This window comes from Thermobia domestica, chromosome 13 (assembly GCF_964235325.1).
Source record: "Thermobia domestica chromosome 13, izTheDome1.hap1.1, whole genome shotgun sequence".
Taxonomy (NCBI): Eukaryota; Metazoa; Arthropoda; class Insecta; order Zygentoma; family Lepismatidae; genus Thermobia; species Thermobia domestica.
The window spans coordinates 136,065,999-136,090,956 of NC_137466.1; the positions used below are offsets into that span (position 1 = coordinate 136,065,999).

A 24,958-nucleotide genomic window follows, 5' to 3' on the forward strand; every position below is an offset into this window, starting at 1 on the left:
ATGCCCCGGAAAGACAGATAATAATAGATATAACAGGAGTATATTTTGCTACATATTCAATTCGCAAATAAATTACAACTTCTTTCTGCAAAATAAAGAAACTGTTAATAATTCTACTGGCAATGAATGACATACATACGTTTTAGTGCGATTTTCTTGAAAGCTGCTTATGAGAATTTACTCTGAAACACGTTATTTCGTTGAACTCAATATGGACAATATTTTAGTTCAACGACATAGCATAATTTTAGACTATATCTTGTTAACCCTTATCTCTTTTTGTTTTGTATTTTGATTTATTTTGGAAAATAGAGAGTTTTCGACCTATTTTTGCTGAATTTAGTGTCATTTCTCTTTGCTGATCTCCCATTGGCTAATTATGATATTGGGTCGAAAACGACCCGGGGGGGCTTTAGCAATAACAAAATACGTAAGTCGGTCGTTTTTGACCCGCGGGAAGAGCCTTAAGTTGGTTAAAGATAGTATTTATGTTCTTGTTAGTGTCATAATGAAGAGATTAACGACGGTATACTCATTGTTGACTCAACTCATTAAGTGAGATGGTTCTCGAGAAGTATCAGCGTTTAGGTTTACAAGGAAATTGATTTTCTCAATTTTCTCGGACACTATGCATGAGGTTTTACAATTACATACAACATTTTGTTCAGCTCAGTAGGATCTATCGGTCGATATTTTTTTTTTTTTTTTTTTGTCTCTCATTATAGTACCTTAGTTCTATATAGTTATTTCATCGTAAAATCATACTTCTATTGATAAACTATTTGGAGTAAGGGTACATTTGTCAGTAATTTAGCATACTTTAGGAAGTTTATTTATGATCTTTGAGATCACGGAACGGATCATAGTGTGATATACAATAATATTTCTTCCTTAAAGTTAATTCTCAATGACACATCAACAATAACAACAAATTTATTTTTATTACGTGAAGAATGTTATAAATGTATTGTCAAGCATAAATTATGTACAATGAGAATTGAGTACAATGAGAATAAGACATTGATTTTGGATGCTTCAAAAAGATTTTAATTACGTATTGAAACTAAAGAGCATCCAACTTTTTTTTTTCAAAACATTTATATATAAAGCAAACTTGTGTCATTTTTCACAAGAAAGATACATTTACAAAGAGTAAATAATCATCACTGCAAAGGAAACAAAAACACATTTAAGTTTGTTTTTCATGTAAATAACAAGGTGATTTCCTCCTATTGAAGAAGCTCTCTTCTAAGAAGCAGCAACTGCTTCAGCAGAATAATCAGGCTTGTCGGTTCGAGGAACAAATTTTACGTAAATTCTTTCGTTGGTGGCTGTCACAATAATATAAGGATGGAAGGTGAGTTTTTCTGGAGTCTTCTCGCAACTCACAAGCTCGTATTTGGATAACATTTTAGCTAAAGCAACTTTACATTGCAATTGGCCCATTCTCATACCTGGAACAGAAATCAAAGATTGGGTCAGACCACATTTTGTTTTGAACACTCAACAAAATGTTTACTAACTTAAGTTACTTGAGTAATATATTCCATTTTAAGATTATGTTTATTGACGCATCAAGAGACAAATGCTACGATTCCTTTTACACACATCAAAAATATTGGATCGACAGGTTAGAAAACAGTTCGGTGAGAAAAAGAAACGCACAGACATTATCATAGACAAGGACGGAACAACGCTAATAAAAGAGGAGCAGAAAACAAGAACGTGGAAGGAATACATTGAAGAACTCTACAAGGGAGATAGAGTGAACGAAGAAGAGATAGAGAAAGAAGAAGACGTCAATAAAAATGAATTAGGACCATCAATTTTACAGTGCGAATTTGACAATGTTTTGGAGAAAATGCAACATGGTAAAGCTCCAGGAATAGATCAAATACCAACGAAAGTGATTAAGAATCTCGGAATAACAACAAAGAAGAAACTATTTAAACTTATTTTATTAATAAAATGTACATCTCGGGTAAAATACCAAGAGACTTCGAGAAAAACAAATTGGTACCTATTCCGAAAAAGAAAGGCGCACGGAAATGCGAACAACACACAACGTTAAGCTTGCTTTCTCATGCGTCAAAAATACTGTGCAAATTATCGCACAACGAATAGAGGGGAAGATCGGAGAGCGGTTATCGGAAGACCAGTTTCGATTCAGGAGAAAAAGAGGAACAAGGGAAGGAATAATGAGTCTGCGGTTGATCTTGGTACAGCACATCAGAAAAACAAACCAATTGTGATAGCATTTGTAGATATAGAGAAAGTTTTTGACAACGTAGATTGGAATATCATGTTCAGAGCGTTGAAGAATCTGAAAGTAGATTACAGACACAGAAGAATAATATACCAACTTTATATGAACCAGACAGCTGTTATAGGAAGAGATCAGAAGGAAGCAAGAATAAATAAAGGAGTGAGGCAAGGATGTGGACTTTCACCTCTCCTATTCAACGTCTATATAGAAGAGGCTATGAAAGAATTCTTGGATAAAAACGAGAATGGCGTAAAAGTAAATGGTCAGGTTTTCAGCACAATAAGGTTTGCTGATGACATAGCATTGATAGCGGAGAACGATGAGGACATGCAGGAAGCACTTTCAAACTTGAACGACCAACTGAAAGAAAAACATGCAAAATGAAGATAAATAAGAACAAAACAAAAGTGATAAAGTGCATACGAGCAGGACAGGAAGGGGCAAACGTATGGCTAGATGGAGAGAAATTCGAAGATGTTAAGACGTTCCCCTATTTAGTAAGTCTAATATCTTCGTCCGAAAGAGGTGAAAAAGACGTAAGTTCCAGAATAGCACAGGCTAAACAAGCATTCAATAGGAAAAGAGGACTACTAACATCAAGAAATGTGTCGCTGGACGTTCGTAAACGATTTATTAAGACACTGGTATGGAGCGTGGCGCTGTACGGATCAGAGACGTGGACATTGAGAAAAGCTGAAATATCCAAGCTGGAAGCATTTGAAATGTGGTGTTGGCGCAGAATGCTGTGCATATCATGGACCGAAAGGAAACGAAATGAAGACGTACTAAAGGAGGCTAATGAAGGACGACAGATCATGAAGATAATAGGAAAAAGAAGAAACAGCATGCTTGGCCATCTTGTTCGATACTACAATTGGATCACTGTGCTGATAGAGGGAAAGGCAGAAGGAAAACCAGGAAGATGAAGACCAAGGATAGAATATCTAGATACAGTTACGAAGAAGAGACCTTATCTCTAAAATATAAAAGTATAAAAACATATAAGTATAAAACAGCTCTCCCAAGCGAAAGAAAAGTTTTAAAATTTCCATGTTGCCCACCAACCTATGGTTGAGGTGAACAAGATGAAGTATTTATCCTGGCTTTTGCTTAAATTCCGATCTGTTTAAATATCTCAGGTTTCGTGTTTCTGAAGAAGAGTCAGAGGTTAGGGAAGATTCTGAGAAGACTGAATTTGATTTTCGTGCGAGAAACGGAAGCAGTTTTCTGGCTAGAAGAGAATTAGTGGAAGAAGGATAAAGTCGAACATAGAACAACGACGACCAATGTGGATGGAACAAGAAGGAAATTTTGCTAAGAACATATCCAAGAGCAAATTTCATAAGTTCATCTAGAGTGGAGTTATTAAGGGCCTGTCGATAAGTTACAATATGATCTTAGTGTTGGAAAGAGTCATGAAACTCCAAAGTAGCAAAAATACCTTTATTCATTTGTGATATAAAATCATTTCATTAGTATTCTAATCTTACCTACAGAAATTCAATGTTACCTACAAAAATCATAGGCCTATCTTTAACGATTTATTGTTTCATTGTACCACAGACAACTATAGTAAGATATTTCTATCAATCTGATATCAGTATCAACTTTCCTTTCGGTAATGGAGGAAATATTTTTATTCGTCAAAGCTATGATTTATCAATATTGTACCTCGAAGAAGTCCACCTTTAGTTTTACTCACCAATGCACATTTTTGGTCCTTCTGCGAATGGAACATATGTAAAGTTGGGTCTCTTCTTCTTGTTCTCCTCTGTGAATCTGTCTGGGTCATATTTGTAGGGATCTGGATAGTACTGAGGATCATGGTGTAAGCCATACAGTGGAATGAGACATGGCGTTCCCTTCTCGATAGTCAACTTAGTACCTGTCAGAGTGCATGACTTCATACACATACGGTTCAGAAGAGGAATAGGTGGATAGATACGGGCCGTTTCTGAAAAGAGATTTTAAAAAAATCAAAATAATTTAAATTATTAAACATATTTTCGTTGGCTATTCAAAGTTTAAGTTATACTTTTATTGCTCTACATAACGTTCATAGGACGGTTCGTGTTAAACTAAAGAAACCTAACATAGATATATTCTATGTACTATAACTTAAGCTAATGTTAAGTCCTAATCCTTACTACACGTACAATATGAACTTTAAAAAAATACTGTGGCTTTCGTGTTCTTACTGTAGTTTCACACAAAAAAATCGAAATCATAACGCCATATTAAGATATGCAGATTAAGATTTTTCAGACTCTTATATGGTATGTAAGTTCTTTAAACTGTAAATTTGTTGTTTATTTATTTATATATATTTAAAATATCATATTTGTTGTCTATATCTATTTTTAAAAGCCTAAAAGATAGTGTGGCAGAGAATTAAACCTAAGAACGGTGGTAACATAGTGTACTGAAAACATACACGCTAATCGACTACGTGCAAATTTAGTCTAGCTACAAGTAAAGACATTTAGGTAGAGGTATGTATTGTAATGTTAGATTAATTTGGATATGTCAAAATACGAATATATTCCAGTTACAGATTTAGTTAGATACTATTGAATAACAAGCGCCCGTATCTAGTCAACTAGAATATTTAAAAACTGAACACTCGACTGGCCAAGCACATGTCGTTGGTAAAATTTGATACAAGAGAACAGAAATTTATTTTATTATTAAAAGTTAAAAGGAATGTTATTAATGAATTAATTAAAAGTAATCTTTTGAGGCCTAGGTTGACTAGGTGGGCATGTTTTACTGGGTAATTCTTGATTAGCCAATCGCTATTACAGGTATTTTTTGAGCTTTCTTAACAGGTACTCTACTATTTCCTAATTCAAAGAACTGACCGAATTGACCTATGGTACTAGACCAAAAAAAAAAAATATTCCGAGCAAGGATAGAACTACAGACCACAGATACGAACGGTATGCATGCTGATCATTCGCTCACATAAAATATGGATTTCTTCTGGGCAGGATTGCTACATATGTTGGCTTGAATGTAGTATGATGATTTTCGTATAAAAACAATAAAAATATAAGAAAATAAAACAAATGGTGCTAAAAGGTGCAAGAAGAAGAATTCTGTTTTCAGGAAAATTGTCTATTAGTCGTTAAAAAAATCTATTTATGTATGGCTAAAAGAGAAAAGCATGGGGAATGCTCTCATAATGGTACAATCAATTTATAACATAAGGAAATCACAGTAATCCTTACGCTTTTCTTTTTAGTAAAAAAAATAAGTAGATTTTTTAGCAACGTAATTTTCTTAAAAGCTGAATCTTTCTTTTTTACTTTCTAGTACGATTTACACTTTTTTTTTTTTTAAAGGCATGGTCTTAAAAATATTTTATTTTATTCCTATAAAATCATCTCAAACACTTGGAGTTATATTAAATTATATTGAAGCTAACACAGCACTTGCAAAACATTACACAATAACTCTAACTTCTTTCTTCTTTACTTGAGCATTTAAGTTAAACGTTACACGTCTTAGGTAGAATAAAACATGAATGAACACAGCTAATAATGCTCAGATCAGGTCTGCGATGGAAAAAAAAGTGTTTTCGTCTAATTTGATAACTTCAAATACCTATTAGCTATTTCTCGCACTCAATTAATTCCTAAAAGTATGAGAATTACTAAAAAACACGCTGTTTCATACTTAATTAATTCTGGAATTACGATTTAAAAAGTTCAGGTGTTTTACAATTATGCAGTTCACCATTCAAAAAAAAATACATGGCAGCAAAAGAAACTTTCATTCCATTATAAATATGTAAAGAGAAGTAGTCAAGTCATATTCAGACGGAAACACATACTGAATATTTGAGCTAGTTACCATGTATGTATGATAAAAAATGTTGCACCATTAGTAAGCATAACATATGGCAAGAATGATGCTAAAACTTAGATTAAGAAATAGTTGTTATATAACTCTGTGAATAATGTTGTTGAAGAATGTTGTCAACGACAGACGCGGTTTTAAAGTATTGAAATTTATGATCAGAGGATTTCCGATGAATACACTTTTTCTAACGTTTTAATGTCCAGGTTTTAGGGTTAATTTTTCCATATCACTTAATTATTGACTTATCTCCTATTTAACTTTAGAAAAATATAAATGTTTTCCCATTTATTATTATTATTATTATTATTATTATTATTATTATTATTATTATTATTATTATTATTATTATTATTATTATTATTATTATTATTATTATTACTACTAAATATTAGAAGCAACAGTGTTTTTTTTAAACAAATCACACACAGATCATTTTTATCATTGTGTAAATTTGATTATGGTAATTTAAAATTTACGACAGTTCATAGTGGTAAAGCATTTTAATTGAAAACACTCGTATCTCATTATATAACTTTATCAAATCTTTTCGTGGCTACTTTTTTTTCCTAGAAGTGGTGGGCACGGGGTTAATCATAACAATCTATGTAGGGGAAGACAGGGGTGTAAAAAAAAACTCTTCGCACTGGAATATTTCAACATAAAGTGTTCACATAATTTGAGCATCCATAATTGCTAAACTATGTAAGATTAGGGATACCGTCAACCACTAGTTCGCTCTTTAATTATATACATTACCCTTAAGTAAAAGGCAGAAAGAGTATACTGCACAATGTACTTTATTTGTTTCAGTATATTACTGAAAAGCAATAATTCAAAATGTTAATTTACAGAGGAACAGTAGCGGATTCAGTATATATGATGATGCCCCCGTCCTAAAGCAAACATGGTTTATCCCTTTCGGATCCCGGCATTTTTTAGACTTTCAGTCAAGCAGCTACTGCATCGTCACTATTTATCCTAGGATCATGGTTCATACCTCATTCTCTTCAGAACAGAGCTGGCTTTCAAATGGTACCACTTGCATGCTCATACCATGTACCAGGAGAGGGAAAATTGATGTCGAAGGGAAAATTTTGAGGGGGAAAATTTTTTGTCCCCCCTGCCCCCCTCCTGTGTGAACGTAGAGACCTCCAAAAAATCTCATAAATAGTACTTGGTAAACTAAATGTGTGTACCAAATTTCAAGTTTCTGTCTTAAATACTAAGGGCGGGAGAAATTTTATCATGAATTCCCACAATGCCCCAAATTACCACAATACACTATGATCTCAGGGAAAAAATTTCCTGAGACATCCCTAATTAACCTAGGATCATGGTCCATACCTCATTCTCTTCAGAATAGAACTGCCTTTCAGACGGTATGACTCACGTGTCTCCATCATGTGTCTAAGGCGAGAAAATGACGAAAAGACGGGATTTTTGGGGGGTAAAATATCCCTTTTTTTCAAATTTAGCCCCTCTGGACCCCCCTTATTTTAACGTAGAAATCTGAAAAAATCTGGTAAATACTACTAGGTAGGCTGAATGTTTATGCACAATTTCAATCTTCTAGGTACAAAAGTAAGCCCGCCAAAAATATATATACCGACAATGTACCATATTACCCTATACAGAGGTATATTATTTTTAAAAATTCCCTGAGACATCCCTAATTACCCTAGGGTCATGTTTCGCCCATCATTCTCTTCAGAATAAAATTGCCTTTCAGACGGTATGACTCACGTGTCTCCATCATGTATATAAGGCGGGAAAATTACGAAAAAAGGGATTTTGGGGGTAAAAATATCCCTTTTTTCAACCCTTTGCCCCTCTGGTTCCCCCCTGTTTTAACTCACACATCTGAAAAAAAAATCTGCTTAATACTACTCAGTAGACTGAATGTTTGTGCAAAATTTCAATCTTCTACGTGCAAAAATAAGCGCGCCAAAAAATATTGAACATAGGCTTCATAAGGGAAAATATATATTTTAGAATTATGACGTCATCACCTCCTATGTCTGGACGCAGGACGGTCTGAAACCATACGTAATGTCTTCTACAATGCCTCTGGACTTGAAAAACAAACAAACAAAAAAAACGGACGAAAAAGCTCAAATAGAAGAGAAATAACGCAATGTACCATGAAACACCCGTATGGTACAAAATGTACCATAGGATCCCCAAAGGGTTATTTCTTTGATATATCAAAAGTGAACATTGGCCAAATAATGCACATTTCAAAGTTTTAAGTTATAGTATGACAAGTTAGTAATCTATTACATTTGGTAAATAATCAGGAACTTCACTAAAATTTGTCTCAATTCAATGGCCATCATCTCCATGGAACAGATTATCTTAACGAAAATGAGCTTATCAAATATTAATGTAATCAAACGCAATTGAAACACATTTGAAAATGCAAGTTTTCCCCTTAAGCTGGATACAAGAACTACATAGACGTCTTACTTGTATACTCTATTTAGCAATATTTATAGAGATTGAAAGTGGATATAAAGAAATTAGAAAACGTAGAGGATAAAATTGGAGAGAAACACATTAAACTAAATCTTTAATACTTAATGAATTGGGGAAATCTACTCTTAAGAATGCATACCATGAATTCGAATTTTTGTTTATTATATTTTTCTTTCGCGTACTTTACATTATTTTGAGACGCAAATATCACCTTATTTTTCAGTGAATATTAACCTATAATTTAGAAAGGCAAAAAATATATATGGATTTAATCCAAACTTGTCGTAATGTGAAAGACGACAACGATTAGGTGCACTAATATTGCAATGGTGGGGTGTTGAACGTTTGGTGGTAGAAATTCACATTCTGATAAACAAATCCTATATGTTCTTATCTTCTTTCTTTCACGATGTAAAATTTGATGCAGTGATAAATCAATACGCTTGTTTTATCACAAGTGTGAACTTTTAATCAGTGTTGGGAGAAGAGCGTGATTCGTGTACCAGAATCGCTGAAGGTGGTGGTGGGTCAGAGTGGGTTATAAATAACTACTTCTAATGGAAATAAGAGTACACTTTCCAACTTCCATGCTTCGAAAGCGTTGCGAGAAGAACATGGTTCACCAAGTATCATTCCCCATGGGTGAGTCTTTAACGTTGTGGTTTCATAACTCAGATATTCTTGGTTCAAAACCTATCTCCGAAAGCTGTGAATTTTCTAATTCTTCATCGTCCGAAAGTTAAGATCTTTCTCTCCCTATGCAACCAGCTTATTGTTCATATAGAGTTCTCTATCTTAATTCAATAACTGCGAGTGTGGATAGGTTCTACTGAGAAATTTTGATTCTTATGCTTTCCAAAATCACAATTTTTCTCAGAATACGGGTACTATCCGATCATTTTTTCTTTAAAATTCTAATTTTATATATGTGAATATACCCCTCTCTGTCTCCATATTTGATTTCTCTCTCTCAATGTAATCCGTCACGAACTTGCACGGCCTGGAATCAAACATACGACTGTTAAAATCATATGTAAGCGCTCTACCAATAGGCCATCGTGACTCTCTATAGCCTTGTTGTTAAAAAAGTCTATGTACTTCAGACATGAAACATAGACACAAAAAGTCAGTAAAAAAAAGTCGCTTTCACTTTGGAAATTTCTAGGTCCAAAATGCCTTTGCACTATCAATCACAGAAAGAGTGGCAGAATTTGAACAAAATCCCCTTGTAAAGTCATGACATCGCCAATAACTTAAACGTCCATCACCACTGTTAAATCATTCGGAGAAATCTTGCTGAAAAACGTTTACTCCTTGAATGCATGTAAACCGCCTTGATTTGTTGAATTTCTGGTTGCATCATTTTTAGAATATGTTTTCTTATTAGGCACTGCAGGAATTATTTGATTTTTTTTTAAATATTAATTATTTTTTGAAATGTTTTATACTACAAATTCTCTTTGGGAATAACTTATTCGATTAGTGAAAATCGCTTCGAAATATGACCAACAATTCTCGATATATATCGCGTGCAGCCCTACAAACAAACAAACATACATACATACAAACTACAGATCAACCTGAGAACCTTCTTTCTTTTTGAAGTCAATTATAAAGATATCGTTTGATACATTTCCAAATTATCTCAAGTACTCACATTTTCATATTATTTTCAACACATTTTTTTAGGATAAACACGTATTTTCTTAATTTTGATTTTATATATCTATCAACATGTGTCAAAGTACAGTTAAAACACATTAACATTTCATCTAAAATGTTTTAGAAGTGTTTTAAGTTCGATTATCTGTAGAATGTTTTGAACTTAATAACTTAATATGACGTAAACTTAATTATGGAATGAAATACAGTTTAACTTTGCGAATAAACTCAAAATCTTTTATGAAAGAATCAATTATATATATATATATTCTAGAAACAAAATAGAGGCTATTTTTGGAACAACATATTATGCTTACAAAGAGAATCTAGCAGTATGTATACCATGATTTGGAAAGTAAACAGTTGTTTCGAATAGTTTTTCTGTTCCAGTTCCAGATACATTAAACTTTTTGTTAATAAGTGGCACACGAAATGCGATCACGACAGATGCCTCTTATGTAGTAGATTAGCTATGACGTGTAAGGTACAAGATTTCAATTTTAATTGCAAATTTGAGCCACCCTTGTAGATATAGCAGTTATAGAATTATGATAAACACAGTGGTCATAATTTTCGTCGCTCTCAATCGATCCACGTAAGCCTCACAAAGTTTTTGGATCATCTCAATCACACAGTGGAGCTTCAATTAGGCCTAGTGAAATAGTCTCCTGGCCACCAGAACACCCGATTTATAATCTACGATCTTGTTCTGTAGGGTGATATTAAAAGGAAAAAAAAAAACACTTTTCTTATCCTTTTCCAAGAAGTATAGAGAAAATTCGTATTAGGATAACACAAGCTTTTGCAGCCGTCGTTGAAGTATGATTCATTTGAATTTGAATTTTTTTGTTTATTTGTTTTACGTCCTTAGAATACACCGACATGAGAGGGACTTACTATTAACGTGGGTCCCGAACTACGACCAAGGTCCTCATTCCGTATGTCTTCGTAAAATTTGCGAGTTTTTGTTTTTACGTCCTTGGGCAACACCGACATCATAAGGCACTGAACTTCCTTTTTTTTATTAATATGAACTCCAAATTACGACCAGGTCCTCATTCCGTGCCTGTTTTTGCAAAATTTTGTGTGTTTTTTCTTTTTGTTTGTTCGTTTGTTTGACGTTTTTAGGCAACACCGACGTCATAAGGCACAAGATTTACTATTAACGTGGGCTCCATACTACAATCAAGGGCCTCATTACGTACCTGTATTCGCAAAATTTTGTGGACCGCAACACAACGCGAATGCTGGAACAAGTACTACATATTGTGGCAAACTAAAACGTATACTTTACTCTGCATTGACGCAAACCTGTACGGAATGAGACACTGGAACTAGAACAGTTAAATTCGGTGTAGTTGACAGGTAGGCAGGCCATTATGAAAGATCAATCCTTACACAGTAGGTCATTTTCCACCACACCATTTCTACTCAAAGAGGTCTGGATTTCAAAACCATGCTTCAGAAAATAGGAAGAATTTAGTTTCCCTAGGAATCTCTTCCTCATACAGAAGTGGAGTCTTGTGTATCATGTTTAGCATTCTGTCTTTCTCGAAAATAGGAATAAGATACCACTCGGCATAATAAATACACTTAGGCTTGCTATACATTGTAGGATAGAGCTTAGAAAATCTATTACGATTTTTCCTAAAGTCAAAATCTCAACGTGTATGGCATCAGATCGCACGTCATTTCCTATATTCTGAACGATCCTAAAGAGTTCTCTTGTTGTCTATTTCGGAAAGAAAATTCGTAAGATTTCGATTTAAGCGACATCAGGTGAGAAAATGTGAAAACAATTTTGTTTTCTCCCAACCAGCCGCCATATTTGTCCACGATACGAAGTGATCTGTGCACCATATTTAAGAGGGAATCATGAACATGTTAACACTATTCCTACACTACCAATTACTTGTTCAACTGTAGGTGCAATTTTTTTTTTTTTTACTGCAATGCACTACCGTATATATTAACATCTCGCAACGTCATTCGGTCAGACAGGAAAAATCTTCACGTGTATTGCACAAAAGGGAGGATTTCCTACGAGATATGACGTAACATTTTTCCGAAGATAACTCCTAAGATTTATATCAGTGTATAGATGGCATTACTGTTAGTACAAGCATGGCGTACTGGCATTTGTGCAATCATTCATCCATCAGATGAATCCTATTCGTCTCGCGACAGGCAGTTTACATTCTGGCAGAGTATAGTGTGGTGACTGGTCTACTCCCTAGTCACTATTCTGCCTCTCACTCACAAAGACTTCACAAATTGAGAACACATTAATATGTATTTTACAATGTCCGTTAACTTCATTCTTTTAATCAATCGTTCTTTAATTCTATAAGTTTTATCAAAATAGTATAATAAGTCTCTACCATTATTAATTAAGAACTACTGTACGTATTCTTTTACTAAAAAGCACATTAAATTTCGATTATGAAATTGTATGGTCTAAGAAAATCATACATACCCAAAACACAACGGTCTAAATATTCCATTTCCTGAACAGCTTCGTAGGAATATTTGCCTCCATATTTTGTCAATACTCGATCTACTTCTTCACGGGCTCTTTCTTGTACGTCAGGGTTCTTCACAAACTCATAGCAAGTGTGGCTGATGATGGTTCCAGTTGTCTCAAAAGTAGCAACCATAAATCCTCCCAACTGACCAATTAGATCCATTTCAGCTGTTTTTGAAGATAAAGCATGGTTTTACGAGAATTGTATTTAAATAATTGTAATTTTAAAAAAATGATATAATAATTCTGCTTGGATTCACTTGGAGGATTAAGCATTTAATGTTCGTGATAACGCATTACGTTTTAAACAAATAGGCTTATTATTATTATCATTATTATTAAATTATTACTTGTGATTGCTAACTTCATAATACTGGCTGGGCAAGCACAAATACTGGAGTTGGTTAAAGGTTTAACTAAACTTCTAGATTTTAACGGTAAACATTCAAGGAGGAACATCATATTTGTGAACCATTGTTTGGTATCATTTACAGCGGCGGGGAAACTTTAGGAAATCTATTATACAGTACCATATTGCAGTCATACCTACCTAAATTTCCCACATTTGTTTCCACACGTAGCCAAATTAATGGTTATTTCTACTGTTTATAGTTCCACCTATTTGTGATTAACTTATTTTACAAATGAGTTTCCTGTTATTATGATTTAATGGTAAACTGAATGTACCACTTTCTCACACCTACTTGCTTCTTCATCCAGTAATCTGTTCAATTTTAGTTTCTTTCACATTTGTAAACGTACTTTTACGGAAATAATTATAAAGTATACATTATTATAAATTATAATTTTGTTTTAATTAATGATATTGAACTTCTATTTTTTTAAAGTTTACGCTCGAGATATACAGTATTCAATTTTCTTGTAGATGGAACGTGGCCCATTTTAACTTTCCACGGAAATGTCTCGAAAACGGTTGAATATAAATAAACTAAACAAAAACTCAAATAGGAAATACCATGGGGCAAATCGAATGATGTTATCGCGGTGCCCCCAGGGCCGCCTTTCATGGGGGGCCCAATCCCAACTTAGAAAATTTAAACTAAAATATGTATCAAATGATACCTCATTCGATAGATCTTCAGACAATAAACAGCGCTGTGGCAAAAGATTGTTCACATAGGTCACCGTATTCAAAATGGTCGCCAAGACATGGTGGCTGTATCAGATAAGACATCCAGTACCACTAATATGAAAACGGTTGAAGATAATAACGGGTAAAAAGAATAAAACTCGTATAGGAAATCACAGAGTGTATTTACCATTCCACGGCTAGAAAATGTTGCAACAGAGGAGAAAATGATTAGAATAAAAGTGCCATAATGCATAGGAGGAAATCTAATTCCTAGAAAATTATCGTTCCAAAGTCTTTCGTAAACTGGTGAAGCGGAACGGAAAGGAACGGTGAAATTGCAAACGAGAACTATATTTTTTGCAAATTGTATCTACACAACAAAATTATCTGAAATGTGTTTTTTTAAGAGATAGATGTCTGTAATGGAAAAAAAGTAGGTATAATTCATTTTAAATGGTACCTTCCATTTTGATTGTAGGCAATGATTTGTTAAAAAATGAATCAACTGAAATGCGAAACAAATTTGTCGAACAATGCAATTTTAGAACAATGTGTATACAAAAGTTGGTTTTGCTCAAAAGTCGTCTGCATAATATTGGTTCATTGCAGTACCAGTCACTTATACACACAAGTGTTTCACACAAATCATACCTATTGCAAATAAAAGTGGGGTTCTTATTTGAGATTTTGCCATTCATTCCCGCTTCACCCACTTACGGAGGGAGATCGGGAAGACAATTTTCTAAAAATTAGATTTCCTTTTTAGCATTATCTCAATTATACTTTAATAACCTTTTTCTCCGTTGGATTATTCTCGAGGCGTGGAATGATAAATACCCTCTGTGATTTCCTATGCGAGTTTTATTCTGTTCATTTATCTCCAACCGTTTTCATATCAGTGGTCCTGCACATTTCATCTGATACAGGCAGGGGTAAAAGTGCAGGGAACGCGTGGTGATGCCATCCCCCCACCTCGAAAATATATGTATGGCGTGCCATCAGTTCCTAAAAATACAATGGGCATAGATAGACAGGAAGAACGGCGTGTTGTCATGCCGCTACCTACCGTTCCCCCATCTTTTCAGATCCACATTTTCCCCTGGATACAGGCACCATGTCTTGGTGCCCATTTTGAAAACGGTGACCCATATGAACAATCTTTTGCCACAACGTTGTTTAGTGTATGAAGATCTATCGAACGAGGTATCACTTGACCCATATTTTAGTTTAAAATTTCTAAGTTGAGCCCTGGGCCCCTATGAAAGGCGGCCCTGGGGGGCAGCGCGACAACACCATTCGATTTGCCCCATGGTATTTCCTATTTAAGTTGTTGTTTAGTTCATTTATGTTTAGCCGTTTTCATATTAGTGGTACTGGACCTTTATCTGATACAGGTAACATATTTTGGCGGCCATTTTGAATACGATGACCGATATGAGAAATCTTTTGCTACATCGCTTTTTAGTTTTTAAAGATTTATCGAACGAGGTGTCACTCGTCCCATGTTTCTGTTTAAAATTTTTAAGTTGGGCCCCGGACTCCCACGAAGAGCACCGCGACATCACCATTCGATTTGCCCCATGGTATTTCCCATTTGAGTTTTTGTTTAGTTTTTTTTAATGTTAAACCGTTTTCGAGATATTTCCATTAAGAGATTAAAATGAGCCATCCTGTATATATATATATATATATATATATATATATATATATATATATATATATATATATATATATATATGAGCAACTCTGGGGAAAATGATGGTATGCACCACTTCAGGTGAAATTGAGTTATTGAGTGGAATGGGTTGGGATCAAACCACGGAACAGCACATAGGTAGTTTAATTTCAGAAAACTTTCTGCAGATGGCAGGAGAAGCTTCTTTAGTATCTGTCATTGCATTGCATTACATGGGAATATTGAGCTTTCTTTTAGTTTCTCGAAAGTTAGAAAATGTGACATACCATTGTCTATCCCTAGCCGCTCATATGTTTCAGTTATATCTAGACCTATAACTTTTATCCTTAGAATGAATCTACAGAAATATTGTTTGTGAAACATCTTATGTTAGAAGCATTAAACATACCTTTTAGTAGTGGAAAAGATACCTCCGAAAATCTCTCAAGCAATAACATTGAATCATGATTTTTGCGTTTTCATTATAAATATTGTACACTTAAGCAAATAGCAGAACTGCCGCGGTTTGATTCATAGATATGTCAGCTATTTACTCGGCTATTATCTATCCAAATAGTTTCTGATAGTTGTAAAACAGTCTTCCTATTTTGTAGATATTTTGAGTGAAAATATGTGTAGCTATGCAATTTAGATTTTAATGCTTTACTACTTTTATTGAACAGAAATGATAAACTTGGATTGGATGAAATCTAGGAGTAAACTAATACTCGCATAATGTGAGATTAAAGTTCAAGGCATCGCCAGTCTAGGGATCAGCTTTAATATAGTTCTATCATCTCCAAAGGTGTTTCATATATTGATAAAATATGGTTCTAATTTGATCGCAAGTACATAACAAAGTTGACAGGATGTCTATCTAAAATTGTTTACTACTGTCAAATGTTAAGCTAGTGTCCTAATAGAAAATGTACACATACGTTATTTGGTTCACTTGTAGATAACTGAATATTTCTTATGAACTTATTAACGAATTATTAAAATACTTACTGACTTCAGGAACAGGTTTCTTCGGAATTCCGTTTTCAATAACTCCATTTGCTTTTTCTTTTTCTTTTTCTTTCTCCTTCTCGGTTATGCTCAACAAGGTGTCTAAGAAATCATTTCTTACTACGTTGCTTTCCTTTCTCGCTTTGAAGATGTCCCTTGCAAAATCAATGTAAAAGCCTGATACCTCTTTCTCAACAACTGGAAGACGAAGCCTCGCCATGAGTTTTGGGAACAAAGCAGTTGCAATAACGGATGCGACTCGTTTGGTGTTTGGAATCAAAATATCCAACAATTTTTGTCTTACTTCGCAATGGCCCAGTTTTAAACTTTCATATTCAATACCAATTGCAGCATTGAGGTAGATATCGATCGAATACTTTTCAGCAAACTCTTTAATAGGGCACTCTTCGTCCCTTTCAGAAAAGCCATCAAGCAACTTAATTAAGACGTTCCCATAGTGCTCCATAGTGTCAAACATTTTCTTGATTTTTGAAACAGCAAATGGCGGACTTGTCTTTTGGTGAATATATCTCCATTTCTCTCCCCGCAAGAAGAAAATCATACTAGCGCCCAATGGTTCAGATTCTACTTCGGGTACGAACACCATATCCGTGAAGTTATTAAAATCTTTGACTAAAATACATTTCAAAATCTCTGGGTCTCGAATGATTAATGCGGGTTTACGGAAAAGGTATACTCCACCAACTTTATGGCCTTCAAATATGTTATAGAATATTTCCAAAGTGCGTCCAACACTGTTTTTCATGGTCATAAAATAAAACATGTTTCCAAAGAAAGGAAGTGGATTGTGTTGAGGAATTCCTTTCTTCTTCCAATAATCGAACGTCCATGTTCCATAGAGGTAGAGGAGAATGAGCACGCCTACTATTAACGATAGCCAATCCAACGTAGGATCATTGGCGAACGTCATGTTTGCTTGAGGCTAGCTGTAAGAACCTGAAAAATAAAATTTAATTTAATTTCACGCCTTTTGAAAACTTGTGGTAACAGAATGCAGAGTGTTTATTATGCGCATATCTTATATTGTTTATGTATTCATCATAAATCCCGTTTATATTTTAGTTGTATATGATTTATATTGTAAATTTTACTCTGAAAAAAAATCATAGTTCTGAATACTGTATTTTGTTGTGTAAGTCACCTTGCAAATGCTATACTGTGTGAATCAAAATGGAATTCCTGTTTGTATAAATCACAGCTTTAATATGTATCATGAAGTATGTATCTTGCACTACCATATCTCTCATTTACACAAAACTATTGTGCTTGTTTCTTCTTCAGGAAAACTTCATATAGTTTTTAAATATCTAAATTGATATTATTATTAGGTATAAGTTATTGTATAATTTGTTATTGCATTTAGATAATTTATATAGATGTTCAGTTGCCTTGAAAAGAAAATTAGTTTCTTTCTTTAGAAATAAATGACTAATCTTTAGTTCTAAACAAAATAGATAGCATTGTTTAGTATATCACTATAACATTACGTCTCATTACATGAATTGATGAAAGAAATGAATATATTTATATTAGAAAATGTGGAAGATAATGTGATAAATATTATAAAGAATTCTGTGATAAATTAAATAATAATTTATACTAAAATAAACTCCGATGGAGTGCAAGGTATTGGAAGTTAGCAAAAATATTCTGTTTTATGCGTTGAACTTAAGTATACACATACATTTTACCCTGAAAAATCAATAGGATTTTTTTTCATGTTTCTCTTGATTTATATTTTCACATATTTATTTCTATTTCTAGATATTTTTTTTGAAAAGCTTCATATCTCCACTACGTTTCATTTTTGGTTGAATTATTATTACTGTTATTTTGAATGGGATGATTTCACGTCCTACACTTTGCCCTTTCGGCTAACAAAGACGGATGATTAATGAAAGAGAATGATTTTGAAAGAATTGATGAAATGGTAAAGTAGGAGGAAATGGAAGATCTTCGAAAAAACCCACGACCACGATGTTGTCCACTACAAACTTACGTGGCCTGAATTCGAATGAAGCGCTCTATCCGCCATGCATCCAGAGAAAAACAAACACAAGTTATTATTTCTAGTGATATCTTCATATTCAAATTCCTATGATTAAAGGAATCAGAGAAATAACTATAGTAGTTTTTTTGAGTCAAACTTCAGATTTTTATTGCTATCTGCAATGCTAAAAGGCTATCTCTACTACTATGATATTAGTATTATTACTGAAATAATTATATTTCTTTCTCTAACAACAAACTGTCAAAGTTAGCTATAAAATATTTGCTTTGATCTGCATAGGCATAGCCAGAACTTTTCATGTGGGTGTGCACAACGATAATTAAAGAGTTTTCCATTTCACTCTGCACAAAAGTAGAGCTTTTCATAAGGTTGTGCACAAAGGTAATTAAAGTAGAGATTTTCGTGAGACTGTGCACAGAAGTAATTAAGATACAGATTTTCACGTGACTCTGTACAAAAGTAATTAAAGTAGAGATGTTCATGTGATTGTGCACAAAAGTAATTAAAGTAGAAATTTTCATCTGATTGTGCATAAAAATAATTAAAGTAGAGATTTTCATGTAGGTGTGCATGAAAGTAAATAAAGTAGAGCTTTCCGTGTAGGTGTGCATAAAGGTAAATAAAGTAGAGTTTTCCATATGGCTGTGCACAAAGGTAATTAAAGTAGAGATTTTCATGAGACTGTGCACAGAAGTAATTAAGATAGAGATTTTCACGTGACTGTGTACAAAAGTAATTAAAGTAGAGATGTTCATGTGATTGTGCACAAAAGTAATTAAAGTAGAAATTTTCATCTGATTGTGCATAAAAATAATTAAAGTAGAGATTTTCATGTAGGTGTGCATGAAAGTAAATAAAGTAGAGCTTTCCGTGTAGGTGTGCATAAAGGTAAATAAAGTAGAGCTTTCCATATGGCTGTGCACAAAGGTAATTAAAGTAGAGCTTTTCATATGGCTGTGCACAAAGGAAAAGACACCACTTTTTCACTATAGCATTGTTACTTGCTCAATTTATTGAGTTTTAATATAGAAAAATTAGATAAAATGTTATTTCAATGAGTTGAAGAATTACAGATTACAAAATTTTGGAACGTATAACAACTGAAGAAATAAAAACAATTTTATTAAACAGCTCGGTCCCTATAAATTAAGTAGAATCTGTTTAAGTCCTTATTTTAGTCCTTACCCAATAGCAATAAAGCTTAACGTCTTGTAAGCCTCTTTCAGAATATTGAGATGAATACTTAACATACAATTAACCTTGACCTTCGAATGCCGCTTTTGCAAGTTCAAAGTTGGCCGGATATTTATAATTTATTATATATAAAAAGAAGTTTTATATAAATGTTTTTATCAGAAAGGTCAGAGCTCAAAACTATTCAGTCACTTACCATCATAATCGGGAATCTCACAATTTCGAAAACACCAAGAAAGATTATAACTTAATTTACGATATACATATATAGTACGTCAAATCAACACTACAAGTAATAACTAACAAACTCTATAAATTAGGGCAGCGTTTCTCAAGCTCTTTTCAAGGGTGGATCACTTTTATCAATGCGAATATTCTACGGATCTCTACCCTTGTCTCCATCTAAAACAAATTATTATTATTATTATTATTATTATTATTATTATTATTATTATTATTATTATTATTATTATTATTATTATTACGTTTTGAGTACATAACCATGGTAAATTAACACTTTTAAAATAGTGCAAGTAAACTTGTGTTTCTGAATATAAGATTTTCTTAATTTTATATTGTTACGAGCGTCAATTCCCCGCTTCGCTGGGTTAAAATAAGTAAAGTTAGTAATATGTTTCGTTAGTCAGTCACTTTTTACTATTCCTAAAGCGCTCTCTGATATCGGTCATTTTCGACCATTTATATATATATATATATCTCCCCTCCCCTTCCCCGAAGTTGCAGGGCTGAATTTGGATTTAAACGGCATCGGAAGTGTCACTGTTTATCTCAGCTACCCTGAAAGCTATGGATTCGACACTAATATAGGTCATTTTCGATCAGTTTTAAATATCTCCCGTACGTTGTACTGTCAAAGTGACATGATAAAAACCATTCCAGGCCCGAACTTTATCTATGTTGAAAGTTTGATCGAGATCGGTCTCGTGGTTCAAGAGTTATTAAGCCACAAACATAGTGACTTTCATTTTTATATATATGGATTAATAGAAGGAAATGCATATTAGTTCTTTTTAAAGAAATAATTAAGGTCTATCAAGAACATTTTATAATAATTCTGTATAGTTTTTACGATAGGTTATTAAATTGTATAATATATTATCTGTACAATTTATACCTGTTTAAGATTCTCAACTATAGTGTATGATCAGGCCTGGATTAACCATCAAACAAATTACACACTGCTTAGGCTTCAAGAGAAAGAGGGACCATATAAAATTTCCATAGACTAATTGACTGTGGCCCATGGACCACTGCAAATGGTGCAGGTAAACCAGGACCTACAAAATGAGCCCCAACCTTAAATGAAAACATTACATACAGGTAATTGGATATTCGCCAAGAGTCACGAAATCGAAGAGAAAAAATCCAGCCACTTACATTAGCTAAGTAAAAGTAGAGGAATCTTTTTACACAGTCCTTGAAATTTATATACTTTCTGCACGACGTCAGCGGAAAAGGACACACACACACACACACACACACACAAAACACATACTTCGCCAAGAACATAATCTCCTTGGTGGAAGTAAAAGTAATAATAATAATAGCAATGGTAGAGATACTGATTAACAACAGTAATGAATGAAGTTCTGATCAAAGACTTTACAATTAAAAATGAATTGAATGATTCTATAGTATAATATCAAATTTTATTGTATGGTTTATTATTGTTTTTACTAAGAATTATATATGTAGAATGGATCATTTATCTTGATACACCGTTGTAACTTTTAAGTTAATAAACGAAACTCACTGAAATTTTGTACTATGCAAGTATCAGCGGGGAAACATTGTTTGGCATACTCTATGATACCGCCAGATTAACAGTGTTACCAGACCAACATAAATTTATATTTTCTTCAAACGGCACTACCTAAGATTATTCACATTTAAAATCTACATGTTTAATGAAAACTTACAATATCACATGTTATTTTCAGTATTAAAAATTAAGGACGCTACAGTATCACAAACATCCCAATTTTGATGGCCTCTGCAGCAGTAATAACACAAGTAAGACAGACGGTGCATACTTTAGTGCCCAATACTATGATCATGATATGGCAAATATCGAGTGAATAGGAAAAAAGTTACAAGTTATTGAAAATTTGTTTGTTTTCAAAAGCCTTTATTTCGAAAACCTACTTAAATAAATATCTCATCCAATTGCGTGGTGGTTTTTAATAGATGCGAAGACCATAATGCCGTTTACAACAATTTGACATCTCAAACCGTTCTGGAAATACGAAAAACTTTTTAATGTTATAGAACCAAAGTAAATAAAAATGGTTTCAAAAGTTTCCACAAATAAGCTATTTTAAGCAATATAGAAACATATCAAATTTTACATTTTTTCATATATCTGGAATGGTTTAAACTATCAAATTGCTATAAACGGCCATTATGCCCCTTATGTCTATTAAAAACGTCTACTTAATTGGATGTGGTACTTATTTAAACACGTTCTGGAAGTTCTTTTAAAGAAATAAAATTTTAAATCCCTTATAACATTGTTTCTATTTGCTCTTAATACAATGTAATATGACTACACTATTTTAAACTAACGTATTTTGGATACACAGCATCTCATTCGTCTCACTTGCGTGTTTACTGTTGAAGAATCCTCCAAAATTTGGTTATTTTTCGATGCTTGTGTCCTTAATTTTCCAACACTGCATCATAGCAGGTGTGGCATTATAAGTTTTCGTTCCACGTGTAGGTTTGAAAATATGTAATAACCTGACGTAATGCCATCTTAAAAATATAACTTTATTTTGGGTTGGCAACACTGTTAACCTGGTGGTATCAGAGAATATGGTAAAAATGTCTTCCTGTCGATACTTTTATAGTAAATTTCAGTATCTATGTACCTATTAGTAAAAAAGTTACAGGGGGTATATCATGATAGATGGGTCCACCCTGATTATGTGGAACCAACATCTTTTAAGTGGTTGAAGCCTATGAGGGTCTTAATACGCACACCGTAGTACGCAATTCACTTTCATTTTTAATATTTTTTCTTCTATTTTTGAGTAATGTTCAATCTAAGAGAACCACAACGATAGACCTCGGGGAACATTTGTAGTTCGTGGATCACAGTTTGAAAAACAAAACGTCATAATGGAATCTTATGTGTATAATGTTTTCCCTGAAATTCTATCCTGTGCCATGCCATCAGTCGAAATTGCTAGTACCCACTTTCTTAAGATCCTGTATAATATTACCCTTCCACCTTCTTCTTGGTCTATCCAAAGACCTCTTTCATGAATTGTGAATGATTATGCTGTTCCACAAAATTACTACATTTCCAGAACACTTGCAGCTAACATACTTATTAAACATTTTTATCGTTCAACATTACTCTAATAGCTCTACAAACAATTCGTCGTTGAAACTACAAAATCTATGGCGTTCACTTGTATATATTTTTTCTTTCTAACGAGTGACTGATTTATTTGATTCTTGAATTTTTAGCGTTTTTTCTTCATAATACAGCAATTAAGTGTTTCTTTTCGTATGATAATAGAAAAGAAAGACAGAACGTAATGTTATTTCTTCATTAAAATGAAAAGTTTAAAAGAAAAAGACTCAAAAATCCCTGGAAAAAGTCGTTTTTAAATAGTTTTTTGTTCGAGCTTTTTCATCTCTAGTTGCATCCATTTCAGAAAACTGTCTTTCGTTATCTCTCACCGCTTTTCCTCTGATACCTGTCCACAGAGAGATGGACGAATATAACCGTTTTTTTAAGACTTCACATTCTTATGTGTGGCATATTTTAAAAGGCTAAAATTGCTATTTTCCATTTAAAACGTCTGATTTCCATTCCACAAACACCTTACGTTCTGTTTTGACAGTTCAAAATACGACCATTGAATTTTGAATTAATAATGTTTCTGTTTTAAGACTTATGCATGTGCAATATGACTCAAGTAAAAAGTCTTTTATAAATAAAAGCCTCATATATATATATATATATATATATATATATATATATATGGTTCGATCCCAGCCCCCGCCAAGTGAGCTTTGTGGTGGACAAATACCGTGTGCGTGGGTTTTCTCGGGGTTCTCCCGTTTCCTCCCACTTTCATCATTCCACCATTTCATTCATTTCTCATAATCACCGTCTCCTTTAGCCTAACCGGCATAACCGTGGGACGTAAAACTCAAAGATTTCATTTTCATATATATATATATATATATATATATATATATATATATATATATATATATATATATATATATATATAAAGTGGTATTAGATTTTTGTAATAGTTTTACACAGATATATAATACTCATTTTAATGTTATCGCGTGGTCTGCGTTGTCACCTTGCAATGGAGAACCATTCTTGCTCTCTTGAGAAAAAGATTTCTAAAGTAAGAATAATATAATTGTTTGATTTGATTTTCAGTTTCAGCTCCCCTTGAGGATATATGAGACGTGGACCTACAGTATAACGTAAGATCCGAACCACATGAGCTGTAATTGTTTCAAAGTTTCTGTAATAAATTATGATTTTGGTATTGTCAAATTAAATAGTAAATATCGTATTTACAGAAAGAAAAAATAAATAACAATAATTAACCTCAATATGGATAACTTTAAAATGAATTAGACAAATAGAATGCATAAAATTAAACATCTTTGGAAATAACTTTTTGTCTAGAGAAAAATATGATAACTGAAGAGTACATCTTTGACTTGGTTAAAGTTTCTCCCTACTTTCTTAATAACGGCATTCAAGTGTTATACTCTAAAGAAAATTATTGTTAATTGTTGATTTCTCTGTTTGTTATTATCTAATGTTTCTATAGGTTAGATTACACTTCAGTTTAGAAATATCCACTAATAGCAAGGAACTAATTAGTACTATTCATATTTTAAGATACGAATTATTTAGTAAATATTACGTATTTTCTCTCTATTTATCCAAAGAAGATGCTACAAAACTTGCAGATATGTTAAGAAATTGAAGTATTATACCTTTCTACATAAGTCTGACAAGAGTATCACATTGAATGTCTTCACCCTGAGTCCTTGTTGAAGTTCACAATAGAACTGACCGTCTTGAACTTGAACTACACTGAGCGTGCTCTGGTTGGCGTATAACTGATAACTTTTTGTTGTTATTATTCTTATTT

At 33.2% G+C, this 24,958-nt stretch overlaps 1 protein-coding gene across 1 annotated transcript; it reads right to left on the reverse strand.

Annotated features, from left to right (window-relative positions):
• Positions 1–922: 922 nt before the first annotated feature.
• LOC145668540 (cytochrome P450 6k1-like) lies at positions 923–24,958 on the reverse strand. Its single transcript, XM_081736525.1, has 5 exons — positions 24,801–24,958; positions 16,568–17,524; positions 12,744–12,959; positions 3,969–4,220; positions 923–1,454 (listed from the first exon to the last, which is right to left on the reverse strand). The coding sequence occupies exons 2-5, from the start codon at positions 17,496–17,498 to the stop codon at positions 1,249–1,251; spliced, it is 1,605 nt and encodes a 534-aa protein (XP_081592651.1). The 5' UTR covers positions 17,499–17,524; positions 24,801–24,958; the 3' UTR covers positions 923–1,248.